Source organism: Oryx dammah, unplaced genomic scaffold (assembly GCF_014754425.2).
Source record: "Oryx dammah isolate SB20612 unplaced genomic scaffold, SCBI_Odam_1.1 HiC_scaffold_25, whole genome shotgun sequence".
Taxonomy (NCBI): Eukaryota; Metazoa; Chordata; class Mammalia; order Artiodactyla; family Bovidae; genus Oryx; species Oryx dammah.
In genome coordinates this window covers 97,635,947-97,661,205 of record NW_024070209.1, presented here as the reverse complement: position 1 = coordinate 97,661,205, position 25,259 = coordinate 97,635,947, and the positions used below count along the sequence as shown (strand labels likewise).

The following is a 25,259-nucleotide window of genomic DNA, read 5'->3' as shown; positions in this document are numbered from 1 at the left end:
TGTATATATTTTTACTTTGGCAATTTGCTAAGCTTGCCCTGTGCGAGATGCCAGTGTGAAACATTATATAATATCATACAGACACACACACACCCCGGGAGGGGGCACTCATTTTACAGACGAAGAAACAGGCTTAGAGAGGACTCCGGCGTCTGCCAGGGTCGCCTAGCCAGGAGGCAGAGGAGCCCCAGTTCAACCCCGGCTAGCGCCGAGATCTGCTTGGTTGGAAGCCCAGGGGATCTCGAGCCGTGTCCGAATCTGGGCGGATGTGATGCTGTCACACACTTCGCTGTCGCTTCTTGCCCTTCAGGTGTAAAACCAGGCTCTGCTTCAAAGTCCGAAGCGCCCGGGCCGCCCTTCCACCCGTAGGCGGGACATCCCCTTTAGTCCCACCTACGTCCAGCCCCGTTGGCGCCTAAATCCAGGCCCCTGTGCTGCCGCCCCAGGGGCCGTAGTAGCGCGGGTCCTTAGCTTTAGGGCAGCGCTGGCCACGTGATTGCGGTGCCTGGTTGCCCCTCCGGTCTCCGCTGGGCCAACCTCGGGCCTGCAGTCCCTTGCCCCACCGTGTGCGCCGCGCGGCACACTGTCGGCGCCGGATACAAAGCGAGCGAGTTGCCTAGGGCTGTTACAGCCGTGGTCGGCTTTGCATTAAAGAGAAAAGGGATCGTTCCCGAATAACCGCACACTGTGACCCAGTGTGGGGACCGAGGAGCGAGGCAGCGGGACACCGGACAGAGGCGAAATTAAAGGGTCCTTGAGAGCAGGACGATGAGCGCCGTTTTCTAAATCTTTGAACTCTGCCCTCCTCCCCGACTCCGCGGCCAAACCCGAGAAGAAAAAAAAAACTTTCAAACCGAGCCCCCACCCGCACCCCTCCCCGGCCCCACCAGCCCTTCTAGGGCAAATTCTTGTGCCGGGCGTCCCCTCGCTGGGTCTCGGTCCCCGAATGTACAGCGGACGGCTCCTCACCCCCTCCCACCCTCAGCCCCACGCGGGGGCCCCGGGATCGCGGGACAGTGGGGTCCTCGGGAAAGTCGGTTGGGGACAGTCCTCCTCAAAGCCCCCCGCTAAGTCCCCCCCAGACGACAGACCCCTCTTCTGGGCGACAGACGGACCTGGGGCTCAGAGCCGTCCCTTCCTGATGCGGAGGATGCGGGGCGGAGGGTCTGCTCGGTGCCCCGCGCCGGCTCGCAGCCGGGAACCACTCCAGCCACCGGCCGCGTTGCCGGGTGAGCCACCTCCCCCCGCCCCCAACCCCCACAGCGCACCGCCGTCCCCGCAGCGTGACCTGGACCTCCCGTCCTCCAGGGGGCGCTGCCCGGGCCCGGCCCGCAGACCGACCCTCCGAGTGGATAGGCCGGGGCGGAGCCGCGGGGAGGCACGGGGACCCGCGGAGCCGCGAGCCGGAGCTGCCCGGCCCGGCCCAGCCCGCCCCGCCGGTGAGGGCTACGAGAGGGCAGAGCGGGTGAGGGGAGGTTGGCAGTGAGGTTCCCGGGGCGGGGACGAAGTGCGCGGTTCGGGCACTGTTCGGGGGGACGGCCGAGGACCCGGAGGCCACTCGGATGGAGACTGCGGGCTTCGTGGGCAGGTGGGGACACCGCATTTGGATGTGATGCTGGATCTGTCCGTAGAGGAAGGGGCTGGTGGAATGGGGGGTGGGGGTGGCGGCGGTTGGGTTAGAGTGGAGGGAAGCCTTCCTCCTACTTTGTTCGCGGAAGACAGTCAAAGGTGGCAGCAGGGTGGGGGTGGGGTGATGTTATTGACAGAACACGCGCAGTCGGGACGGGGTGGGAGCATCAGAGGGGTGTGAATGGCACGAGGCTTGGCTTGTTCTGCACGTGATTGGCCTAAAGAAAGGCCGAAGGGTGGGGTGGGAGGTGTATCAGTGTCAGGCGCCGCTCCTGGAGGGACCGGAGCGGAGAATGGAGACGGAGGGCGGGATTGGGCGTTTGGAGGAGGAACTGTTGGAAGATTTGGAGGCAGTTGGCGGGAAGGTGGGACTTCCCTGGTGGCTTAGACGGTAAAGCGTCTGTCTACAATGCGGGAGACCTGGGTTCGATCCCTGGGTCGGGAAGATCTCCTGGAGAAGGAAATGGAAATCTACTCCAGTACTATTGCTTGGAAAATCCCATGGACAAAGGAGCCTGGTAGGCTACAGTCCATGGGGTCGTAAAGAGTCGGGCACGACTGAGCGACTTCACTTTTCACTTCACTTTGGAGGGAGGGTGGTTAAACCTCGCGGCGGGTGGGATTGGGGGAGTATTGAAGGTTCGGGGCGCACGCGTGGCGCGGTCTAGGACTGACCCGGAGGGTAGCCGTGTAGCTCAGTCTGCAGCGCCCGAGGGCCGCGGGCTGGAGCTGGGCGACCGGGATCCATCAGACCTGACTCCCTCCCTTCTCGCAGCCACCATGTTCAACCAGCAGCAGCAGCTCCAGCAACAGCAGCAGTTGCTGCAGCTTCAGCAGCTGCTCCAGCAGTCCCCACCGCAGGCCCCACTGCCCATGACCGTCAGCAGGTGAGCTCCCCGTTGGAGGGCTGGGTGACTCTGGCCCGTGCCTTGGAGTTGCCCCCTTCCAGCCCTTTCGCCCAGGGGCAGCCCTGTCTGAGCCCTGGAGGTCATCAGTTCCCACTCCAAGGAGATCCTCTGCAGTAGAGAGGGGCAGAGAATGGAGGGGAGGGGGGTCAGAAAAGAGGGAGGGTCTGCCTCTCCCCATGACCCTCTGACCCCTGCTCTTAACACACAGAGGGCTCCCCCAGCAGCAGCCACAGCAGCAGCTCCTGACTCTCCAGGGGACCAGCCCCACCTCCCTCCTCAACGGCTCTGTGCTGCAGAGAGCTTTGCTTCTGCAGCAGTTACAAGGTATGGCTGCGGGCTCACTGAATCTCATCCAAGCCACACAGCAACTCTGAGAGGGAGCTACTGTCAATATCCCAGTTTACAGATGAGGACACTGAGGCTCTGGGAGGTGGAAGTCCCAAGGTTGCTCAGCTGAATGCAGCTCTGTCTGATCACAGAGGCGTGCCCTTGGCGGTGGTGCTAGCTGTGTGGGCGCTGCTCAGCACATATTTTGCTGACATTGAGAGATTAGAGGATATGATGGATGGAAAGATCTATTTTGACCACCCTCCTTTGCATCCTGTTTGACAGATGAGGACACTGAGGTCCAGAGAAGGAAAGTCATTCACCCTGGGTCACACAGCATCAGCAATGGCTGAGCTAGATGGAGACCTGGGCCTCCTGGCCCTTGGATCTCTGAGTAGGTGTCTCTAGCCCTCTGCATTAAGCCTGTGCCCTCCCCCGGGTTTCTCCACGTGGAGAGCAGTCTTTCAGCTTTTCTTTCCATAATGCTGCTCCCAGTACTTCAGCCACTGTGGGAGGAGGCAGAGGTCCAGAGACATGGAGCCATCTCTTCTTCAGACCTAGCCCCTCCCACAGGGTAGCTGTGACATGCTGACTGGTCCTTCAGGGCTGAGCACTGTGCTGAGCCCCTTACAAATCCAGTTTCTTGACTCTGCTGACAACCCTAAGGGGAGATACACTCATGGCCCCATTTTACAGATGATGAAACTGAGGACCAGATGTTGACTAGAGGTCTTACTACAGAGCTTTGTTCTGAGATACCAGGCTCTCCTGCCTCCTGGCAGGGTGTGCAACCAGGTCAGAAGATGTGATGTTGTCACTCTTCAGCCCTCCCGTGGCCACATGGGTGTGGGTGATCCTGGGAGCCGGCTTATAAATTATAGGGGATGGATAGAGAGGTAAGACCACATACAGAAACCCACAATGTTTACATTTTTTTTCACTCTTCTTTCTCATTTTAAAAGGCACACTCTTCAAAGAGCAAAAGAAATGTTTTAAAAAGAACAAGAAAATCCAAATCATATGTAGACTCACTTCTAAAGAAAAAGAACACCCATTAAAGTGTTGGTATATTTCCTCCCATTTTTTTTAGGCACAGAATTGAGGCTTTATATATGACTGTGATTATTGATATACATGAAAAGTTGTATTTTGTTTGTTTTTCACTGAGCAGAATGGCATGTTCATTTACGTATGATTTGACAGTCTCTATAAAGATTATTTTTAACAGCTGTTTAATATTCCTCTGGAGGTGTGTGCCCTCTTGTTCCTAAACTTTCTCAGTTGTTTCCTTCTACTTTTTTTTTTTCTTTCCTTTCTCTTTTTTGCTGCTTTAAATAATGGAGTGAATATCATGTTTGAGAATATTTTCTTGGAATGGATTCCCAAAAGTAGAATGACTGGGTCAGGGAGGATGAGTGTTTTATGGTTCTTGATAAGTATTACCAAATTGCTTTCCCAAAGGACTGGACCAGTTTGCAATGCCACCAGCCACGTATGACAGTGCCAGTTTCACCATGCCCACGGCAACACTGGGTATTATACTTTTTTCTAATATACATGTATATATACATCTAGTCTAATTTGCTTGGCAAAAAAGCTATATCACTAATGCTTTAGTTTACATTTCTTGGAGTGCTTTTAGTTTACATTTCTTAGTGCGCGTGAACATTTTCTACGTGTCTGCTGAACGTTTGTAATTCATTTTGTGACTTGTCCATGTTCTTTGTCCATTTCTCTTTTAGAGTGTGCCATCTTTTATCTCACTGTTTAAGAGCTGGCTGGCGTTCTCTCTGCACATACGTGTATATATGTTTAAGTTAATGTTCACAAAATGTTTAGTAAATACCAGGCACACTTATATATTTCACTGAATCCTCATAAAACATTGTGAGTCAAGCACTATTACTATACCCATTTTACATATGAGGGAACTGAGGCTAAGACAGGGAAACTTATTTGCTCAGGGTCACAGAACTTGTACTGTAGAGCCTGCATTTGAACCGTTTCTCCCAGCCCATCTGACCCATACATGCCTGTAACCCCTGGGTTTCCCATCCCAGCACTGGGGCAAGGATTTAAACTGTCCTTTATTGGATCAGATACTTCCCCAGTGCTCTGAGTCAGATGAAGTGCCTGCCCTTAAGGAGTTCCCAGGGTGGTTAAGTGATGGACAATGGGAAGCAGACAAGGGAATTGTGCAGCTCGCCTGGAAACAGGGGGGCTGGGTTTCTAGGGACAGAGAGAAGGTCTGAGAAGCCCTCTCAAAGGAGAATCACCTAAAGGGAGGAATGAAGGATGGCTGGTTATGCAGAGGCAGAACTCTCCAAGCAGAAGGAAGAGCATGTGCAAAGGCCCAGAGGCAGGCAGACCCATGCCCGGGAGCATGTGGCTGCAGCACAGCGGATGTGTGTGAGAGAACTGCAGGAGAGGGAGTCGAGGGGAGCAAGGCCGGGCTTTGCAGAGTGAGGAGTGGGCTTCCTTCCTGAGCACCAGGAAGCTATGGAAGGGTTCAGCAGAGGGAGGGGCAAAGTCAGAATGTGGTTTTTAGAAGGATCACAGTACAAAGACTGTGGCTGAAATTCACGCGTGGGATGAAGTGGCTTTGGAAGGAAGAGGGGCCATAGGAGTGGAGATCTGAAGGGGAGTCAGGCTAGACTGAGGAGAAGGGTAAGAGTCAGGGTTAAGATAAATGATGTTGGCTCACATGGGGGAGGGTGAAGAGAGAGGGAGTCAGGAGGACCCCCAGAGCCCTACCTGGGAGCCGGTGAGTGGGCAGCAGTGCCGCCCCCGGAGATCCTGGACACGCCGCTCCTTCACTTTGTGTCTGTTTTATCATCAGTAGAGAGGATAATAGTTACCCTGATGGTGGCTGGGTGGTGTGACTAAGGCTGTTTTTAGCAAGTGCCAGTCACCAAAAGACACTTCCTTTTAAAAAATATTTATTTATGTATTTGGCAGCACCAGGTCTTAGTTGTGGCCTGTGGGATCTAGTTCCCTGAGCAGGGATGGAACCCAGGCCCCCTGCATTGGGAACGTGGAGTCTTAGCCCCTGCACTTCCAGCGAGGTCCCCAGGGGACTTTTGATGATGGGTAGCTGGTGTTGGTAGGAGAGTTATCTTGTTATTCCAGAGACCAATCATCTTGCTGGTTCTCCCTTTGGGTGCTGTGCTGAATCTTTTATATACCTGAAAGTGTACCCTAAAGCATGCCTGAGGGTGAGTGGAGTTTCTGGAGGTGCCCAAGCCACTGACGAGGGAGGCATTTGAGGAGGGAGAAGGGCCCCTTCCCTCACAAGCTGGAGCAGAAAACCAGCCTGAAAGCCCCCTCCCACCAGTGCTTCAGGTGGGACTGGGCCTTCAGTTCTCATCTCTTCCCCTCTGGCTGCCCTTGGGTGGGAAGGGTCTCTTTGAAGTTATCCGTGATGCCCCCATGATGCTTGGGGGCACTGACCCCTGACCCTAATCTTTACCACCCGACCACAGTTGTAATCCCCCTTCTGCCCTCTTTTCACCCACAGGTAACCTCCGTGGCTACAACCTGGCCACCCCCAACCTGACACCCCCCAGCCTCACACCCCCACAGCTGGCCACCCCAAATCTCCAGCAGTTCTTTCCTCAGGCCACTCGGCAGTCCCTGCTGGGCCCTCCTCCCGTCGGGATCCCCATCAACCCCTCCCAGCTCAACCTTTCAGGGCGAACCCCCCAGAAACAGGCCCGGACCTCCTCCTCTACGACCCCCAATCGCAAGGTGAGTGGTATCTGGGTACAGAGCAGGTGTGGATGGGAGAGGACATATCTGGGGATCCACCAGCACCCCCTCCAGCTCACACTGGCCTTGGGGCTGATCCTAGCCCTCTCTGTGCCTCAGTTTCCTTATCAGTAAAATGATAGGGGGGAGAGTTAGACTTGTCTAGTGTTTCTAAAACTTTAAACATTTCTGAACCCCAAAGTAATTTTTGCTATATCCGAACACCACTCGAACTATTTATTCCCTTTTTATTTACCATTTCTATTATTTACTGATACTATTTGCTAACAATTCTCTTTTTGAAAAGACTGAGGTGTAATTGACATATAATACTGTATTCATTGTAGGTATATTTTACCAACTTTCTTTAAATCAGCACTCCCCAGTGGAAATTAAATGTGAGCCACCCATGTAATTTAAAAGTTTCTGGTAATCACAGTAACAAAGTAAAAAGAAACAGGCAAAATTAACTTTACTCACATATTGCATTTAACCTAATATAATAAAAATGATCATTTTAACATGTAATCAATATAAAAAATGAACAAGGTATTTTTTATTCTTTTGAGGTTTTTTTTTTAAATACTAATTCTTTAAAATTGGTATATATTTTATGCTTACATCTCAACTCAGCTTGTCGCAATTCCAGTGCTTGAAAGTCAGGCACATGTACCTACTGGCTACTGTCTAGGGTAGTATAGCTTTAAATGAACACTGCTTTTCTGTTACATTTATTTAAAAAAGAAACAATCACTATCTGAAATTTTTTTAAAAAGCAACACAGTAACAGTAACTCTGAATTAATCCCCAAGCATAGAAGTAAAAGAAAAGTGATTGGGGTAAAACAGTGTTATAAAATCCTAAACTCTACCCTGTTGCCAGCTGAAGTTTCTGAGCCTTTAGTGAGCTCTCCCTGACTTGAGCAGGAAGAACCAGGGAGGTTTTCAAAGGAAATAATATGCTCCCTATGTCTGTCCTGTCCCCAGATGTCTAGACAGCTCCTCACACACACCACACTCCTGAGAGCACCCCAACTGGGAGAGGGGGCAGCACCCACCTTTTCTGGCTCTGACACCACCCACATCCAGAGGTGAGGCATTTCCCTCCAGAGAGGGGTCACAGCCTCTGACCTTTCAGTTGAGCCTGTCCAAACATGGTCCTGTCTAGTGTTTACCTCCTTGCCGCATTTTACATATGGGAAGACAGAGGCTCAGAGAGGAGGGTGGAGATTGTCCTGGGCTGCACAGACCGAGTCCGGCCCTCCTGACTCTCAGACCAGTGCCTGTGCCATGCAGGGTGAGAGCTGGGTAGTTTCCAAAGGGCATGGAGCCCTCAAGTGGTGCATGTTTCCACTCACCACTGGTCCCTTGGGCTTAGTAGGAGGGAGGGAAGCGGCAGGTGGACCCCTGGGGCTCCCTGGGGTACCCTGGAGCCATCTGAAACTGTGTTCACTTAGCAGATGTCTGTTAAGGCCCAGCAGAGGACTCTCTGGGGCAGAGAAGGCATCTGGCCCAGCTTTCCTGGAGATCCTGGGCTGGGAGGAGGGTGGTAGTGATGATGAGACCTTAATATACGTAATTCTCCAGCCGATGAATGATGGCTATGGGAAACGCTGCAAAAAGGAAGTCCAAGGCCCTGGAGAACCTGTACTGTGGGTTAGGAGGGCTTCCTGCAAGAAGCGCCTTTGAGGCTCTGGGAGAAGACCCAGGGCTTTGGGGAGGCAGAGAGGCTAGCGTGGACACAGAGAGGAGATGGAGCATGAGGGCTGAGGCTGGAGGGTCAGGCCTGAGGTAGGGGCCAGACTGTGCAGGGGCCTCGAGAGGGGAGTTAGTTTCAGGTTTGGGGTAAGGAAGGAATAGTCCAGGGCTATGGGAAGTCATGGCAGGGTCTCAGCCTGAAAGAGACAAGAGGCATGATCAGGTCTGCATTTGAGAAGGGTCCCTCTGGCTGCTTTGTGAAGAGGGTAAGGAATCGGGGCAGCATCATGGACCTGGAGAAAGTATTGCGTCGCCCAAACCTGCATTTACTTAACAGGCTGGCAGCTAGATGGCACCCCTGGACATGATTCCCGGGGTGTTTAGGGTCTTCCCTTGGCAGCTCTGCGGCCAGGCTCCTTCATCCCCTGGAGCCTACATGTTGGAGCCGCTCTTGGGCAAGGGGGCATTTACTGGGGTGGGTGGCAGATATCAGAAATGGTTTCTGAAAGGAAGTAGGATTCTTCTTCTCAGACGATGCCTGTGGAGGACAAGTCAGACCCCCCAGAGGGGTCTGAAGAAGCCGCAGAGGCCAGGACAGGCACACCCGAAGGTGAGGGATAGAGGGAAGGTGCTGGTCCTGTGGAGGGACATGGGTTGGGGGGAGGTGGGTGCGGGGGCAGCCATGGAGGCAGATCTGGGAGGCAGGGCTCTTATAGGGGGCGGGGGGAATTGTGAGCCCAGGTCCCACCTCCCGGAACTGGGAGCTCAAACGTGCTCCACCTGCCATGGCAGTCTCTCACCTGCCCTCCATCCCAGACCAAGAACCTCCCCAGTGCCCAGATGACATCACTAAGGAGAAACACACTCCAGCGCTTGAGCCTGAGTCTTGTGAAGCCTCTGAGCCACCAGCTAAAAAGTCAAAGAGGTAACTGAAGCTGAAAACCTGCCTGGTACCCAGGTGTTCTATACCCTCATTCCTGAAAAGGCAAAGGGTAGGGGTAGGTGGGGTGAGATCCTTCAAGGGAACAAGGCAAGGACCTTGGTTTCTGGTGTGGGGGGAAGTCAAACCTAATTTTGCGTCTTAACTGGGAAGGCCCTTGGCCAAATGGACTCTGGCTTCTTCACTGTGACTGGGCCACAGTGAGGTGGGGGGGGGCATTGTGGAGGGGTGAAAATGTGTTCCTGGAACCTCAGAGCATGGCCAGCGGGTAGGCAGGCTTCCAGGGCCTTGAATATGTACTGGTAAGCTGTGGGAGGTGGGGGCAAGTGATCAGTTCGCTTAGAGGAAGCTGGGGTCTGGAGAGCCAAAGGGGCTTGCCTAGATCCCAGCTTGTACATGGCAGAGCCAGGACTGGAGCCTAGGTCAGGGCCTTTCTTGGGAGCCCCTGGGGCCAGTTGGCAGACATGAATATGATCTTCTGACCCTTCCCAGCTCAGAGGAGCCCACAGAGAAGGGGCCCCCAGGGCAGCTGCAGGCAGAGGTCCAGCTGCAGACCCGGATGATGGCACCCAAGCAGACACAGACACCCGAGCTACTGCCTGAGTCCCTGGAAGCCCAAGTGCAGCCACAATTTCAGCCCCGGGGCCTGCAGATCACAGCCGAGGTGCAGCCACAGACCCAGCCGCAGACGCGCCCCGCAAATGCCCAGGTGCAGCCAAAGCTGCAGAAGCAGGCACAAACGCAGACCTCTCCAGAGCACTTAGCACCGCAGCAGGTGCAGCGACAGCTGCAGAAGGGGGCAGAGCCACGGAGACAGGCGCAGCCGCAGCCCCCCAGGCACGTGCAGCCACTGCTACAGAAGCAGGCACAGACGCAGACATACCCACAGGTCCAGACGGAAGCACAGCCGAGGCTCCAGCCGCTGGAGCAGCCACCCAAGCAACCTCTGGTTCATTTACCGGTGCAGCCACCAGAACCGGCCCAGGGACGGCCTCAGACTCAGCCACAGGCATCGGTGCCAGCGTTGGAGAAAGCCCCCGTTCTGGTTCACTCCACAGCGCTGGAAACATTGCCTGATACAGTAGAAGCTAGAGCAGGTAAGTAAGCGGTGACTCCCAGCTGGCCCAGTGATGGGACTTGCTCTGCTGGGACCCCACTCCTCCCCCAGCACTGTCCACCCTGGGACTGAGGGTTGGGCTTGGATCCAGAGTTCTGGTCCATGTGCACTGGAGGCTTCAAGGTCCTGGTCATGGGCAGAGAAAGTAGCTCTCAGGCCCACATCCCTCAGGGCCCCAGTGGGAGACGGACCGTGGGAAATGGAGCATGCCTCTGTCATTTCAGGCCCAGAGGAGGCCCCGCCAGAGCCCAGGGGTGCCCAGGTCAGCATGGAGGAGAGCCAGGAGGAGCTGACTGGTGGCCTGGATGTGGCAGAATGTGAAAAAAGAGCAAGAGAGATGCTGGGGGTGGGTAGAGATGCTGATGAGGACCACATGGTGTGCCCAGTGGTGGGAGGGCTTCCTGCTGCCCCAGCCACGCCCCCCCCACCTGGGATCCCCTGGTGTTTCCCCTCCTGTGAAATGTGATGGCAGCCCTCCTCCTGGGTTTGCGGGCAGACCAAATTGGGTTTGACAGTGTTCATCAGCTCTCATGTGGGCCTTTATGTTCCTTTGCTCTGACAATCTGGAGGCACTTTTGGTGATAAGGGTCCCTTCCAGCTTGCTCACCCCAAAACTAGAGTGCTCAGAGCCCCCACATGGGTTACATTGCTCCAACAGAGAGAGCGTGGTGTGGAAGCCTGTGTCTGGGGCCCGGGGCCCAGTCCTGGCTTCCACTCTGTGTGCCACTGCTGCTAAGGCGCTTCAGTCGTGTCCAACTCTGTGTGACCCCATAGATGGCAGCCCACCAGGCTCCCCTGTCCCTGGAATTCTCCAGGCAAGAACACTGGAGTGGGTTGCCATTTCCTTCTCCAATGCATGAAAGTGAAAAGTGAAAGTGAAGTCGCTCAGTCGTATCTGACTCTTAGTGACCCCATGGACTGCAGCCCACCAGGCTCCTCTGTCCATAGGATTCCCCAGACAAGAATGTTGGAGTGGGTAGCCATGCCCTCCTCCAGGGGATCTTCTCGACCGACGCAGGGACTGAACCTGCAGCTCATGTCTCCTGCATTGGCAAGCGGGTTCTTTACCACTAGCACCACCTGGGGAGCCTTATCGTATAACTGGCCAAGCCCCCTTCCTTTCCTTGCATCTTCGTTTCTCCACCTGTCACAGGAGGCAGAGGGAACTGAGGGGGACCTGGGTTTTTGAATACTGACTGTGGTGCTGCCTGGCTGAGCGAGCCTGGGTGATCACCTAAAGGCTCAGAGCCTCAGTTTTCCTGCCTGTAAAATGCACTGTCAGGAGGGCTCCTAGAAGTTTAGCACAAGGCTGACCAACCATAAGCGCCCAGCTGGTGGTAGCTCTGCTCCTGCTCTCCGTGCAGGTGTGGGGGGCCGGGGGCTCCCTGAAGGTCACTATCCTGCAGAGCAGCGACAGCCGGGCCTTTAGCACCGTACCCCTCACACCCGGGCCCCGGGCCGGCGACTCTACCTCTGCCACCCCTACGGCGGCCAGCACGCCCTCTAAGCAGGCCCTTCAGTTCTTCTGCTACATCTGCAAGGCCGGCTGCAGTAGCCAGCAGGTACCCTCCAGTGGGTGCGTGGGAGATCTCGTGGGCGGGTGGAGGGTTTGGGGTCTGTATGTGATGCCCAGCCTGCCTTTCCTGGGGCTGCCTCTGTGTCCACTTGGGCCCCCAAGCCCCACCTCCGGCAGCTGTACCTTAGTTCACAAAACATCTCCGGACCAGCCAAGGGGGCAGGATTTCAGAGTTGGGTGGACCTGGTGCAAATCAGCCCTGACTGGCCATGTGGGTTTTGGAAGGTGAATTCCACCTTCCAAACTGAGGCATTGGTGCCTCGGTTTTTGCATGCGTCAGAAGAAACATTTAGAACCCACCTCTATAAAAAGAAAAACTACCTCCCAGAGGGGTTCTGGGGATTCAGCAACTTGACATTGAAGTCATGAGTCCCTGGGCTGGCCCAGAGCGAGTGCAGCCTTAATAACAGCATCACACTGGTGTGATTACGTCACTACTGCTAGCGCTGCCCCTCTGTGCCTGGCCTGAGCAGAGCCACAGGGACCTGGAAGTTGATCACTCTGCTCCTCACCTTGGAGGTGCTCTTGGTCTCCAGCGGGAGCAGAGGCTCTGGCTGGTGTGTGCTCACTCTGGGCCTCAGTTTACCATCCTTCTCTGGCTCATACATGGTTGTAAGAGAAAGGTCCTCCCGGCGGCAGTGGGGTGGCCAGGAAGCCCAGGTTGGAGGCCTCCTCTAGCCCCAGTGTTCAAGGGCTCACTCCTCACGCCCCTTCCTCGCTCCCGTCTGCTGCAGGAGTTCCAGGAGCACATGTCGGGAGCCCAGCACCAGCAGCGGCTCGGCGAGATCCAGCACGTGAGCCAAGCCTACCTGCTGTCCCTGCTGCCTGTGTCCCGGGACGTCCTGGAGAGAGAGGACGAGTGAGTGGGGGCTCCCAGAGGCTCTGGACTGTGGAGGGGGGGAGGTGGTCTCCCCAGCCCAGGTGGAGGGGGTCCCTGATCTACCATCCACAAGGTCTTAAGGGATTAAGATTTCCGTCTCTCGAGTACTTCTTCACTAACTGTGTGGCCTTGGCCCTCCGTTTTCCTTATCTGTAAAATGGCCTGATGAGGGGTGGAAGGCAGGAACTCATGAACTAGACAGCCTCTGTGTTTTTATAGAAAAATTTTGTTTATTTTTGGCTGTGCTAGGTCTTTGTTGCTGCGTACAGGCTTTCTCTAATTGCACCAAGTGGGGCTACTCTCTAGTTGTGGAGTACAGGCTTCTTGTTGCGGTGGCTTCTCAAACTGCAGAGCACAGATTCCCTAGAGCATGCCAGCTTCAGTAGTTGTGGCTCGTGGGCTTGGTTGCTCCATGGCCTGTGGGATCTTAGTTCCTGGATCAGAGATTGAACCTGTGTCCCCTGTATTGGCAGGTGGATTCTTAACCCCTGGGCCAGCAGGGAAGCCGCTAGACAGTCTCTTAAGGCTCCATCCAGGCAGGAACAGTTTGACCCCCTATGTGGGAGGGAATTGGGTTGTGGCACAGACTACCCCCCCTACTCCCCTGGCATATGTGCTGCCTGCAACCACAGGGCCTGATGGTCAGGCAGGACCTGCTCATCTCATGGCCTGAGATTAGAACTTACCTGGGTTTCCTCCTTTCTTAGTCATGGGGGCTTGCTCCATTAGAAATGTCAGCCCTCCGGAGTCTGGGATTGGCTCCTGGGATGCTCAGCGGGCAACCACTGAGGCCTGCAGGAGCTGGGAGGCGTCAGCAGTGAGGGAATAGGCTGGCAGTGGCTCCGCCCACCCTAGGGGACATGGGCTCTGTCTCACCAAACAGCTGCCACTCAGCTCCAGATTTCCTAGTTTGTCAGAAGCATCTAGAAACCAATTTGTATGTGAATCTCCCAAATTCATAATGTTAACAGCTAGTTCAGAATTAAAACCAGAACAGCAGACTTCCCTGGTTGTCCAGTGGATAAGATTTCACCTCCCAATGCAGAGGGTGTGGGTTCAATCCCTGGTTGGGGAACTAAGATCCCCTATGCTTTGTGGCCAAAAAACCAAAACATAAAACAGAAGAAGTATTGTAACAAATTTAACAAAGACTTTAGAAATGATCCACATCCAAAAAAAAAAAAAACTTAAAAAAATAAGAAACAAGTCCTGTGGAGGCCAAATCAGATCCTTTCCCTGGTCGGATAGGCCCTGAGTCAGTGGTCAGGGGCTCCGCCATGAGGATTTACAGAGAGTCACAGCTTGCAGCTCCCTGGGTGGGGTGAGGGGACAGGAAGGGCCCTTGGGTGGCCTCTGCTTGCATTCCCTGAGTGACGGGGAGCTCTCTCCAAAGGCTGTGTCTCTGTTAGCTGGTTCTCAGTTCGAGGAACTTCCCTGTAGCTTTGTAGGATGTTCTCCACCCTTAAGCCTCCCCTGGCTTGCTGACCTAGGAGTTCCACTTGGGCCAAATTAGCATAAAACCAGGAGAAAGGTGACACAGAGATGTTCCTTGCAGAGTTCATGCAGTGGTGAAAAAATTTACTTGGAAATGATCTAAAATATCCCAAACTAGGGACTTAGATCAGTTCTTCCACTTGGTGGGAGAACTAATAATATATAGGACAACGGCAGGGAATTGCTGACAGTGTGGAAACATATGCGTGATGCAATGTCAGGACCAAACAGGATCCAAAATTGCATTTGCAGAATGAGTTTGACTATATAAAAATAGATCTTGTGGCAGAATGCGGGGCTGTAGCCCAAGCTGTAAACAAGCTTCAGGTGGAGAAGGTTCGCTACACTGTGTCCTGACACCGCTGGATCCTGACTCGGCCCCGCCCAGAATGCGGCAGTCCCTCCTTTGGGCTGTCTGTCCTTTCCTCACAGTCAGAAGCTCTGGACTGATCCCCTGCCATACCCCAGGGATGCTGGGGTGAGGTCCTGGCCTCCCAGAACTCACAGTCCAGTGAGGGCAGAGAGGGAATCAGGTCCTCCCACTCCACTGTGGACAATGCTATGGCAGTGGGACTTTGGGGGTCCCAGAGCGGGGCCTGACTTAACAGGCATGGAGACAGGTCCTGGAATTGGGGAAGGGCTCAGACAAGCTCTGGGAAAGACAGGCGGTCCAAACTGAAGGATAAAGAGGAGTTCTCAAGGCCAGATATTTTCAGCTCTGTCACCTGTCCTGGTGGCTTCCTGGTGTCCCCAGTGCTTCTAAATCTCATCCCTCCCCTCAAGTTTTCTCTCTTATTCTTAAGCATTCTTCTAGACAAACCCTAGAAGCCATTTGTTAAGTTTCAAAAAAAAAAAAAAACGATTCTGTTGGACTTGCATTCCATTTATGGAGCGTTCGGAAGAGCAGCTGTCTTTCCAGCAAGAATGCAATGTCACACTGTACTTGCTTTGATTGTCATCAGAGAGCCGCCACCCAGGCGCTGGTGCAACACCTGCCAGCTCTACTACATGGGGGACCTGATCCAGCACCGCAGGACGCAGGGCCACAAGGTACCGGGCCCCCCCGCTGGCTGCAAAGGCACCCCGTGTGCAGCCTCCAGGCCCAGGGCTGGGGAGCAGGGAGCCCAGGTTGGAAGCGGGAAGTGAATGTCAGTCTTTGTCCCTGCATGGCTGTAGCTCGTGATGAGTCAGTCACGTTTCCTCTCTGGGCTTCAGTTTCCCCATCTGTCCAGTGTGGGCGAGGCACCATCTCACCCCGAAGTCAGCCTCGGGGCTCATGGGGTCCTCTGGTGTCTGCCCTCCCAGTCTTCTGACTGTCCTGTCTCTCTGTTACCATCGCCATCCCATCTTGTGTTTGCCTGTGTTCCATGGAGCACCGTCTGCTGATTGCAGAGTGGCCTAACCCTAACCCTAACCCTGAGACTGGAGGTAGCACACCTGAGGCCTGCAGGTGGGAGGTGGCATCTTGCTGGGCCCTGCCCAGCTGCACCTGGGGGCGCTGCCCGCCCCCACTGCCCACTGGGCCTGCCTTCCATTCCTCAGCTCGCCAAACAATCCCTGCGACCTTTCTGCACCATTTGCAACCGCTCCTTCAAGACCCCCCGCAAGTTTGTGGAGCACGTGAAGTCCCAGGGCCATAAGGACAAAGCCAAGGAGGTAACCCCAGCTCCCTCAGAGGACAGGGCCCAGAGCGGCGCAGAGCCTGGGCAAGGCCACACAGCAAGCTGAGGTGTATCCCAGTCCAAATCCACAGCAGGGCCGGAGGGATTGGAGCTCTCTGGGGTGTGAGGTGGTTGGGGTGTCGCACTGTGGCTGCCCAGAGCTGACCTGAGCCCTTACCCACCCCGGGAAGCTGAAGACACTGGAGAAGGATATAGCCAGCCAAGACGAGGACCTCTTCATCACAGTGGACGCTGTGGGCTGCTTTGAAGGCGATGAAGAGGAGGAGGAGGATGACGAGGAGGAAGAAGAGATCGAGGTTGAGGAGGAATTCCACAAGCAGGTGCTTGGGGAGAGGGGGCGTGGAAAGGAGGCTGGACTCCCAGACCAGGAGAGACCTCCCCCCACCTCCCAGGGGCCAGGAGGCGCTGTGCTGGTATTTGCAAGCACAAAGACATGCCACAATCTAGTATTATTAAGAACTATCTCCAATATGACAATGTGTAAGTCTGTATCATGACGATGGTAGGGTGGCAGGTGAAATACGCAAGGTCTTGAAAGCCTGCCTGAAATTTTTTCTTGTGTCGCGGAAGAGAAAGCCATCCTAGGCCAAGAGAATAGCATCGCAGAGACACGGAGAGGGGGCCTACATGGTACACACGGGAAAGTCAGTGAAAGGTGATGATGGTGGCGAGAGCAGTCAACTTTTTTTTTTTTAAGTACTTATTATCAAGTTCTTTACAGAGAAAGCTTGCCAGATTGCCCAATTTTTAAAATAATGTTATTTATTAATTTTTGCCTGCTCTGGGTCTGCATTGCCGCACGGGCTTTTTCTCTGGTTGTGGCGAGCAGGGGCTACTCTAGTTGCGGGCACAGGCACCTCGCTGCAGTGGCTTCTCTAGCTGCAGAGCCTGGGCTCTAGAGCGCTGGGGCTTCAGCACTGTGGCATGTGGGATCTTCCTGGACCGGGGATCAAACCCGTGTCTCCTGCATTGACAGGCGGATTTTTTTTTATCACTGAGCCACTAGGGAAGCTCTCAACATTGTTTGTTTTTTTTTTTTTTTGCCATGCCACATGGCTTGTGGGATCTCAGTTCCCTGAGCAGGGATTGAACCTGAGCCATGGCAGTGAATGCCTGGAATTCCAACTGCTAAGGTACCAGGGAACCCCCACAGTCAACATTTGTTGAGCGCTTACTATATGCTAGGCGTGTAACCAGGCACTTTCCTGGCAGAGTCTCACCCATTTGGATGCGAGGAAGCGAGACTCCACAGCCTGTGCTTAGAATACATCAGCTCTGCTGTCTCCCATGAATGAGGAGCTGGAGGAGCTTTTCAGTTTAACAGGTGTTTCTGGAGCACCTGTTCTGGGCCAGGCCCTGGTCCTGGATACCAGGAATACCCGGGACCAAGGCCTGGCCCCTGTCCTCATAGAGCTTGCCAGCCACAGTCCAGGGTGGTGAGGGGGCAGCCAAAGAGGGCATGCACAGAGGGGCTGTGAATGGAGGGTTGCAGGCATGGCCTCCCCCCCCTAAACAAATTGGGGTGATGCCAGTTTTGCTGCTCAGAAATCAGTAGTGGCATGACCCTGGGCAAGCCCGTTGGTTTCTCTAAGCCTCGATTTTCTCTGCTTAGAAGTAATAGTCCCAACTCAGACTCTAAGGAAGGGCCACAGCCTTGGGGGTGGTCATCATTTTTAGAGGCTGTGTTTGTTTGCCTGGTAAGTGGTGGAGGGCACTGCTAGGCATGGCCTTGTCTGGAAGGGGCTCATGCCGAGCAGGTGATCACTTAAAACCACTCCCTCCCCCAAGACTGTGGTCTCTGCAGCCTCTAGGAGCTGGCAGGGGCTCATGGTAAAGGCTAACCAGGGCTTGGGGTTCACCAGGGTTCACTACCATACTCCTCCATCAACCAGCTGGGTGACCCTGGACAAGTGAGTTAATGAGCCTGGGCCTTAGTTTCCTCATATGTGAAATGGGTGAACAACAGAAAGTTGTTAGGAAGATTCAGTGAAATGCCACATGTGATGTGTTGGGCGTGGATTATGGCCACTGTGGGAACAGGAGGGCTTCCCGGAGGAGGGAACGGATTGAGCTGCACCTGGAAAATATAGATCAGGAAGGGCACTCTGGGGGACAGGACCAGCATGAGCAAAGGCTTAGAGGATGCCACCCATAATCTCCTCCTGGAAATCAAGGGGCTGGCATTGAAGAGCATGGGTGGGTTCCAGGCCCTGCCTGTGTTATGAGGAGACTAAGGGAAGCCAGAACCAACCGGGGCCCACACTGGTGTGTTTCCAGATGAGATCCAGAGACATATCCATAGAAGAGTGGAAAGGCTCAGAGACCTATAGCCCCAACACCGCATACGGTAAGACCCCAGCCCTGACCCCACCTGCAGGAGTGGTGGGCCTCGGGTCCCAGGCACAGCATCCTGGCCAGGCAGCCTGTCCCCTCGTCCTGGTCTCTTTCCCCACCTGGAGGGTATTAGGGGAGGATAGGCCCCTAGGTGGGGTGGGGAGGGCAGGCACCAGGCTGGCGTGGGGATGTGAGCGCTTAGACCCTGCTATGCTTCAGGGGTGGACTTCATGGTGCCCGTGATGGGCTATGTCTGCCGTGTCTGCCACAAGTTCTACCACAGCAACTCTGGGGTGCAGCTCTCCCACTGCAAGTCCTTGGCCCACTTTGAGAACCTGCAGGTGAGTCTGGCCTCCCGTCCCGCTCTGCCCTGCCCAGGGGGGTCAGACTGTCTGAGCTGATGGGAAGAGCCGGTGGCCACCTCCCTCATAGGCTTGGCGTCAGCCCCTGGCACAGCCCCCTACGAGAGGCTCTACCCACAAAGGGAATCCGAACCAGGCTGGGGCCAAGGTCTTTTTGCAGTTGTTCTGGAGCGGGTGGTGCTGAGGGCCAGAGGATTAGCACTAGAGGTCTGCCCAGAGAGGCTGAGCATGTCACACAGGGTCACACAGCATGTCCAACATTGTCTCAGCGGGGCCAGGGAAACAGCCATGGCCAGGAGCACACCAGGTGGGGAGGAAGCCCGGACCTCACCTGCACTCTCTGTGTCTAGAAGTACAAGAAGGCCAAGAAACCCAGCCCCACCACCAGGCCCGTGAGCCGCCGGTGTGCCATCAATGCCCGGAACGCCCTGACGGCTCTGTTTACCTCTGGCGGCCGTGCACCCAGCCAGCCCAGCACCCAGGACACAGCCAAAAACCCCAGCAAGGTGACGCCCGCACCCCCTCGGCCCCCACTGCGCCGGCGCTCCAGACGCCTCAGAACCTGATGGAGGAAGCACCCCATGCCTGCCCCATCTCAGTCCCAATCGGCTATGCTTTTTAGGAGTCTGTGTGGAGAGTGTGACATGGTTGGTATTTTTACTGAAAATCCAATAAAGGAAGGTAGTTTGGCTTGTATAGTCTCCACCAGCACTTCTGTCTGCATGGATAGGGGAAGAGGGGGGCCCCCAGCTGGCACCCAGCCTCTGCAGGTAGTGAGGAGGCACAACTGGAAATCTGAAGACAGGGTCCCTCACCAGGGACTCTGGGATTATGAGGTGTTTCACCTCCTGAGGCTCAGTTTCTCTCTTAAGCATGTACCCAAGCTTGGAAAGTACTACCTTCAAGTAAGATCTCATTTAATGTTCACAGTGTCCCAAGGAGGGAAGTCTTATTGTTATACCCAATTTACAGATGAAGAAACTGAGGCCTAGCAAGGTTCAGTTTCTGCGGAAGGTCATAGATCTGGTGACAGGCCAGGATTTGACCCCAAGCCTGAGCTCTGGACCCCCATCCTGGCCTCTCTCCAGCTGGACCTTACTAAAGTTGGTATGGGAGTGGGGGGTCCTCACTGCTCAGGCCCTCTGGCTCCAAGTTCATGTTCATCAGCGAAGGCACCACCCTTCTTGTTCGGAGACCCTATGATGAATCATCAGTGAGTCGGGTCCTGGCTGAGCAAGCTCTTTAGTTCTACTTCCCCATCTGGAAGGACCCTTAGAGACAGACAACCAGCCCAGCCCTGTGACTGGCCAGATGGGGAGACTGAGGACCAAGACTGAGGGTCAAGAGCCAGAGGCAAAACCCAAGGCTGCACAGCATGTCTTGGTGTTGGTTGTCTTGGTGAAAGGCCCTAGAGCCCAGAGAAGCTGAGCACATCACCCAGGCCGATGCTATCTCAGCTGGCCTGGGGCAGCAACCTCTGGCCAGGAGCATGGCCAGGAGCATATCCAGTTGGGAGGAAGCCCTGACCTCACCTGCACCTCTGTGCCCAGAAATACAAGAAGGCCAAGAACCCCACCCATGTGATCAATGCCTCCACTGCCCTGTTCACCTCTGGCAGCCACTGGGGTCCTCATCCCAGGATACAGAAGAGAGAGAGGAAGTGCAGTGGTGTTGGAGACCCGTTTAATGTGGACACTCAAGGCCTGGGCAGAGTGGGGAGCATCCAGGAGTTGGGCAGGCAGGCATGGTGGGTGAGCCACTGGCCCACACCTGGCTCCAAGAGGGGATGCTGGGAGGTGGGGGCTGGCCTAGGCACACCAAAGGAAGTACCAGAAAGGTGGCCTAGGCAGGCAGAACCCCCAGGAGATCTGTCGGCCAGCCCTTGAGAAGATATCTAAGCCAGGTGGTGAGTGTTCGGGCCAGAGCCTGACCCACCAAGGCAGGGTTGGGGCCTGGCTGGGGGCTCCCAGAGCCTAGGGGCTGGCATCGCTGGGGGTCTCCCCAAGCTGCTGCTGGAACTCAAGGCGCGTCTGCCGGTTGGACTCAAGCAGTTCCTGGAGGCGGGCATGGAGGTGGTCATTCTTCTCCTCCAGGTGGTCCAGACAGGAGTTGATCTGGTCCAACATGGAGTTGATAGCGGCGTATTCTGGAAGGAAGGGTAAAGACAGTCAAGGTCCCATATTTCCTCAGGGCTCACAGGCACCCTCCCCACCACCACCATGTGCCAGCCTGTCTCTAAAAGGGCTTCAGGCAAGTCCCTATTCCTTCTTGAGCCTCACTGTCACCATCTGGAAAACGGGTGTATATTCAAAGAAGAAAGGCATTGGAGAAATAGCTTAGTGTGCCGTCTTTTTCTAGGGTTAGGGTGGTCATAGGGAGGTCAGTGTCCAGCCTGGGAAATCCTGCCAGGTCCCGAGTCTCTCTACTTCCTGTATCAACTGCCTAGAGGCCAGAGCCCATGCGCCTGAGTCGGGCAATGCAGGCCTCTGTCCCCAGGCAGACCCTACTCTCTAGCCCTGCCTGGCCCCCCTGCCCTCAGAACAGGGCTCCTGGCAGCCTCCCAGGCCCTGCTCCCTTCTCTCACCCCGCCTCCCCTGCCTGCTCCCTTCTCTCACTCCTGCCTTTGCCCACCTCAGGCCCCTTGAACCTGCTGTGGCCTCTGCCTGGAATGTGCTGTCTTCCTTCCCTCCTCTTCTCCTGGAGGAGCCCCACCCATCCTTCAAGTGTCAGCGCGGCTGTCACCCCAGGCTGGGTCAGGCCTCTATTCCTGACCCTTTGCTCTCACAGCTTCGTGGCCTTCACCTCTGGCTCGACTGCTGTGATCGGGTGCCAGTCTGTCTCCCCCAGCCTGTAGAGAGTGCTCTGCGAGAGGGGGCTTGTGTCCACTGCCGTCCCCCAGGGCCCTCACTGTCACACAGTGAGCGTTTGTTGAATGAATGGATGAATGAATGGAGCCTGACTTTCCAGCCTTCTGCCTTTTCTCAACTGACCCTGCCACCCTGAATGCTTCAACCACAACAGCCATTCAAGGACCAGCTCCAAATGCCTATTCTTCCAAGAAGCCTTCCCTGGTCTCCATCAGAAACCATCACTCTCTCCTCCACTGACACTTCTGACCTGCCTCTCTCAGCAACACAGTGTCTCTTAGGAGCCAAGGTCTGGGCCTGTGCCCACTGCGGGACCCAGTTCTGAGCCAGCCCATGACTCAGATACACTCAGCTGCCAGCTTGGGACAAAGGGGAAGTGGCTGGCGGTGTGTGGGAATGGCCAGTGTCAGAAAAGAGTGTCTGGGATAAGGGTACAAAGGTGTCTGCCTTATGGGGGAAGGGTACCCATTGCTCAGAGTTGTCCTAACTCACAGTGGACAGAGTCCTGGAAAGCCTCTATTGGATCTTAGATCCAACTCCCTTGTGGTACAAATGGGGAAACTGAGGTCCAAGAAGGAAGAGACCTGCCTAGGATGCTGCAGCTGGTTGGTGGTGCTAGCGGAGCAGGGGCCCCTTGGGTTTCAGTCCCAGTTCCACTCCATCCCAGCAAGTTACTGCACTTTTCCGGGAAAAGGGGACAAAGTGGGTTATTGTGAGACATCAAATACATATATTAAGAACTCAGGGTCTGGCCACAGCAAGCACTTAGTAGATGGTCACTATTAGCAACATTTCATATTCTGGTTAAGAGACCCAAATGGAGAGGAGGCTGGGGGAGGCGGGTGTCTCCACTCCTGGGGCTGGGCTTTGTCTGAGTTAAGTGTCAAGGGTACCCTCAGTTCCAAGTCTTTGCCTTCCGTTGAGGACACCCTCCTCCTCTATGTCCTAAATCCTGTCAATCTGCCAACTTCCACTCAACATGACTCCTGGGAGGTCCTTCCGGATGCCCCATCACAGCTCCCAGCACCTCACTTGGCTGCTCTTCACCAGCAGTGGAAGGGGGAACCCGGCAGCCCACAGCTTACCCCATTCACTTTACCTCTTTATTAATAAAAATGTAGATCTTGAGTGAGGAAGTGTTCTAAAACTATTGTGGTCCTGATGGATGGGTGCACAACTGTGAATATCCTAAAACCCATTGAACTGTACAATTTAAATGAGTTAATTGTATAGTGTGTGAATTATCGCTCAATAAAGCTGTTACCCAAAACAAAGCCAAAAGCAGAGTCTATACTTACCCCGCATTTACTAAGTCCTGACCTCTGAGTTAATACACTAATCTTTATTACACTAAAGGGACTAACCATTTACAGAACTCTTGCATGCTTGGAGCCTACTATTCATTCGTTTTCTCATTGAATCCTGATACATTTCAACGTAGGGGGACACTAAACCATCATTCTTATTTTACAGATGGGAAAACTGAGTCTCCAGAAGCTGAGAAGGGAGCTGATCTTTCTCTCTCCTAACCCAGCCTCCTACCTCCACCCCCACCCCTTCCCCCGAGCACTGCTGTGCAGGCAACATGATGCTGGGTAAGCAAGTCACATTCGCCAGGGCTCCAGACCACTACCAGAAAAGGTGGCTAGGGATGCTGACTCAGCAGGGCAGCACGCCCACCCAGATAGCCTCCGGTGCTAACCCAGGAGGGCCCACGCCCAGCTCCGCCCCCTTAGGAGTCCCCATCTCCACAGGGGCTGAAAGAGGTGCCTGAAGCAGGCCTTAATCCACCCCCCACCCAAAAGCGAGTGATAGTGATCCCTGAAGCGGCCTCAGTTTCCTCATCTGTAAAACAGGCTCGGCTGACCACAGTTCTCCAGGGCTGCCCCGAATTTCAGGAAAGCGCCTGCAGCTCCGGACCCTCCCTGGGGCGGGGGATGGGAGGGCTCTGCAGTTTCTTCCCGGCCCCGATTCCCCCTCCCAGGAGGACATCCCCGAGAAACCAAACGTAGCTTCAGCAGCTCCCCCCACCCCAGCCCAGCCCAGCCCACCCCACCCCGAGTCACCTGCTTCCCCGAAGCCGTCTTCCTCGCCTTCCGCGCCCGCCTCCACCGGCGTGCCCAGGTCCCCGTTGGGGCCCGACATTGCGGGCTCGGGCGCCACAAGGGCCGCGCGACGATGGAACGCGGCGATGGTCTAGCCGACAGCCGGCGCGGGGCGGAAGGCGGAGGCGGTGAATGGAACTCCGAGCCGGAAGGGTGGAACGCCGCGGCGGATCGCGCCGGGGCGGCCGGGATCCGCCCCTAAGGCGGAGCCCGGAGGCTGGAGCTCCGCCTCCACTGTGCCCTGCCTCCAGAACCCCGCCCCCGGCCGACCGCAAGGCTCCGCCCCCCAAAGAGCCCCGCCCACACTCTGCCTCACAGTCGAGGTCCGCCCACTTTGGCCGGTTTCCCCAGGCCCGCCCCTGTCTTGGCGGCCAAGTTGGACCATCCAGGGCAACCTCCAGGAGAAACTTAGGCGGTGGAGGCTCGGCCTTCAGGTCGGGCGAGCGACCTGGCACGAGGGCAGGGCAGCTGGGACCCCCACTCTTCCCTAGCTAGCCGGCGCCTCCCCATGGGCGAAATCTGAGACGCGTTTCTAAGTCCTCAATGTATACAGCCTATAATTTTTGCAGTAGTCATATATGGATGTGAGAGTTGGACCATAAAAAAGGCTGAGCGCTGAAGAATTGATGCTTTCGAACTGTGGTGTTGGAGAAGACTTGAGAGTCCCTTGGACAGCAAGGAGATCAAACCAGTCACTCCTAAAGGAAATCAACCTTGAATATTCATTGGAAGGACTGATGCTGACAGCCGAAACTCCAATACTTGGGCCACCTGATGCAAAGAGTCGGCTCATTGGAAAAGACCCTGATGCTGGGAAAGATTGAAAGCAGGAGGAGAAGGGGAAGACAGAAGACGAGATGGTTGGATGGTATCACCGACTTGATCAATATGAGTTTGAGCAAGCTCCAGGAAATGAAGGACAGGGAAGCCTGGCATGCAGCAGTCCATGGGGTTGCAGTTGGACACGACTGAGCGCCTGAACAACAACAACAATGTATAGGGACGATATCCATTCACAGCCTCCCTGAGAGTCATGGTCAGCAGTGTGCAGCTTGTGGCTGTCAGTCAAGGAAGGTGTCGAGATAAGGTCTGCCCAGCTGCCATGATACCTTACCCTTTTGACCAGCTTGGAAAGGGAGCCCTGCCCCAAATCATCCAGCCAGAAATTCTCTCTCCTGAGCTGGCCCACAGGTGTGATCCTGGCCAAGGACACAGCTGAGTCAGGCTCATGTCCAGGGGAGAGGGGCTTACTTACTGGGACTCCTGTCACTGTAGCTGCTCCGAGGCCTGGTTCTGGTCTCACACTGGTAGTTCCTGCCAGAAGGCCATCCTTCAGGTGGGGGTCAGGCCTGGGTGTGTTCCCTGATGATGACAAAAAGGAGGGATCCTCTCTGTCCCGGAAGCTGCCTTGCTGTTTCTCCTGAGGAGCGTGGAAGATGCAGTCATGTCCTGCAGTCAGCACCACCACTGACTTGCACGATGGCAGCCCCACCTTCTCCCTGAACCAGGTGGAGTGGAGGTGAGGCCCATGCTGAACCAGGTGGGAAGAACTGTAGTGAACAATCCCTCACCCGGGTCAGCTCACCCTCCTTGA

The 25,259-nt window shown here is 55.2% G+C and overlaps 2 protein-coding genes across 9 annotated transcripts; one reads left to right on the top strand and one right to left on the bottom strand.

Annotated features, from left to right (window-relative positions):
• The first annotated feature begins 1,372 nt into the window (after positions 1-1,372).
• CIZ1 (CDKN1A interacting zinc finger protein 1) lies at positions 1,373-22,834 on the top strand. 8 transcript variants are annotated; one of them, XM_040225168.1, is made up of 17 exons: positions 1,373-1,588; positions 2,405-2,516; positions 2,746-2,861; positions 4,326-4,397; positions 6,382-6,611; positions 8,825-8,918; positions 9,125-9,233; positions 9,741-10,345; positions 10,590-10,711; positions 11,730-11,927; positions 12,676-12,800; positions 15,278-15,365; positions 15,858-15,971; positions 16,168-16,317; positions 18,275-18,344; positions 18,551-18,672; positions 19,044-19,387. In XM_040225168.1, exons 2-17 carry the CDS (start codon positions 2,410-2,412, stop codon positions 19,257-19,259), a joined length of 2,538 nt encoding a protein of 845 aa, XP_040081102.1. In that variant the 5' UTR covers positions 1,373-1,588; positions 2,405-2,409; the 3' UTR covers positions 19,260-19,387. The 8 variants fall into 8 exon arrangements, with proteins under 8 accessions (XP_040081102.1, XP_040081097.1, XP_040081104.1 ...); XM_040225163.1 differs by lacking the exon at positions 19,044-19,387 and adding an exon at positions 20,244-22,834 and having other exon boundaries at positions 1,382-1,465; positions 9,101-9,233; XM_040225170.1 differs by having other exon boundaries at positions 1,403-1,588; positions 8,840-8,918; positions 19,044-19,389.
• BBLN (bublin coiled coil protein) lies at positions 20,360-23,859 on the bottom strand. The gene is made up of 2 exons (XM_040225234.1): positions 23,627-23,859; positions 20,360-20,839 (listed from the first exon to the last, which is right to left on the bottom strand). Exons 1-2 carry the CDS (start codon positions 23,703-23,705, stop codon positions 20,667-20,669), a joined length of 252 nt encoding a protein of 83 aa, XP_040081168.1. The 5' UTR covers positions 23,706-23,859; the 3' UTR covers positions 20,360-20,666.
• Positions 23,860-25,259: the final 1,400 nt, after the last annotated feature.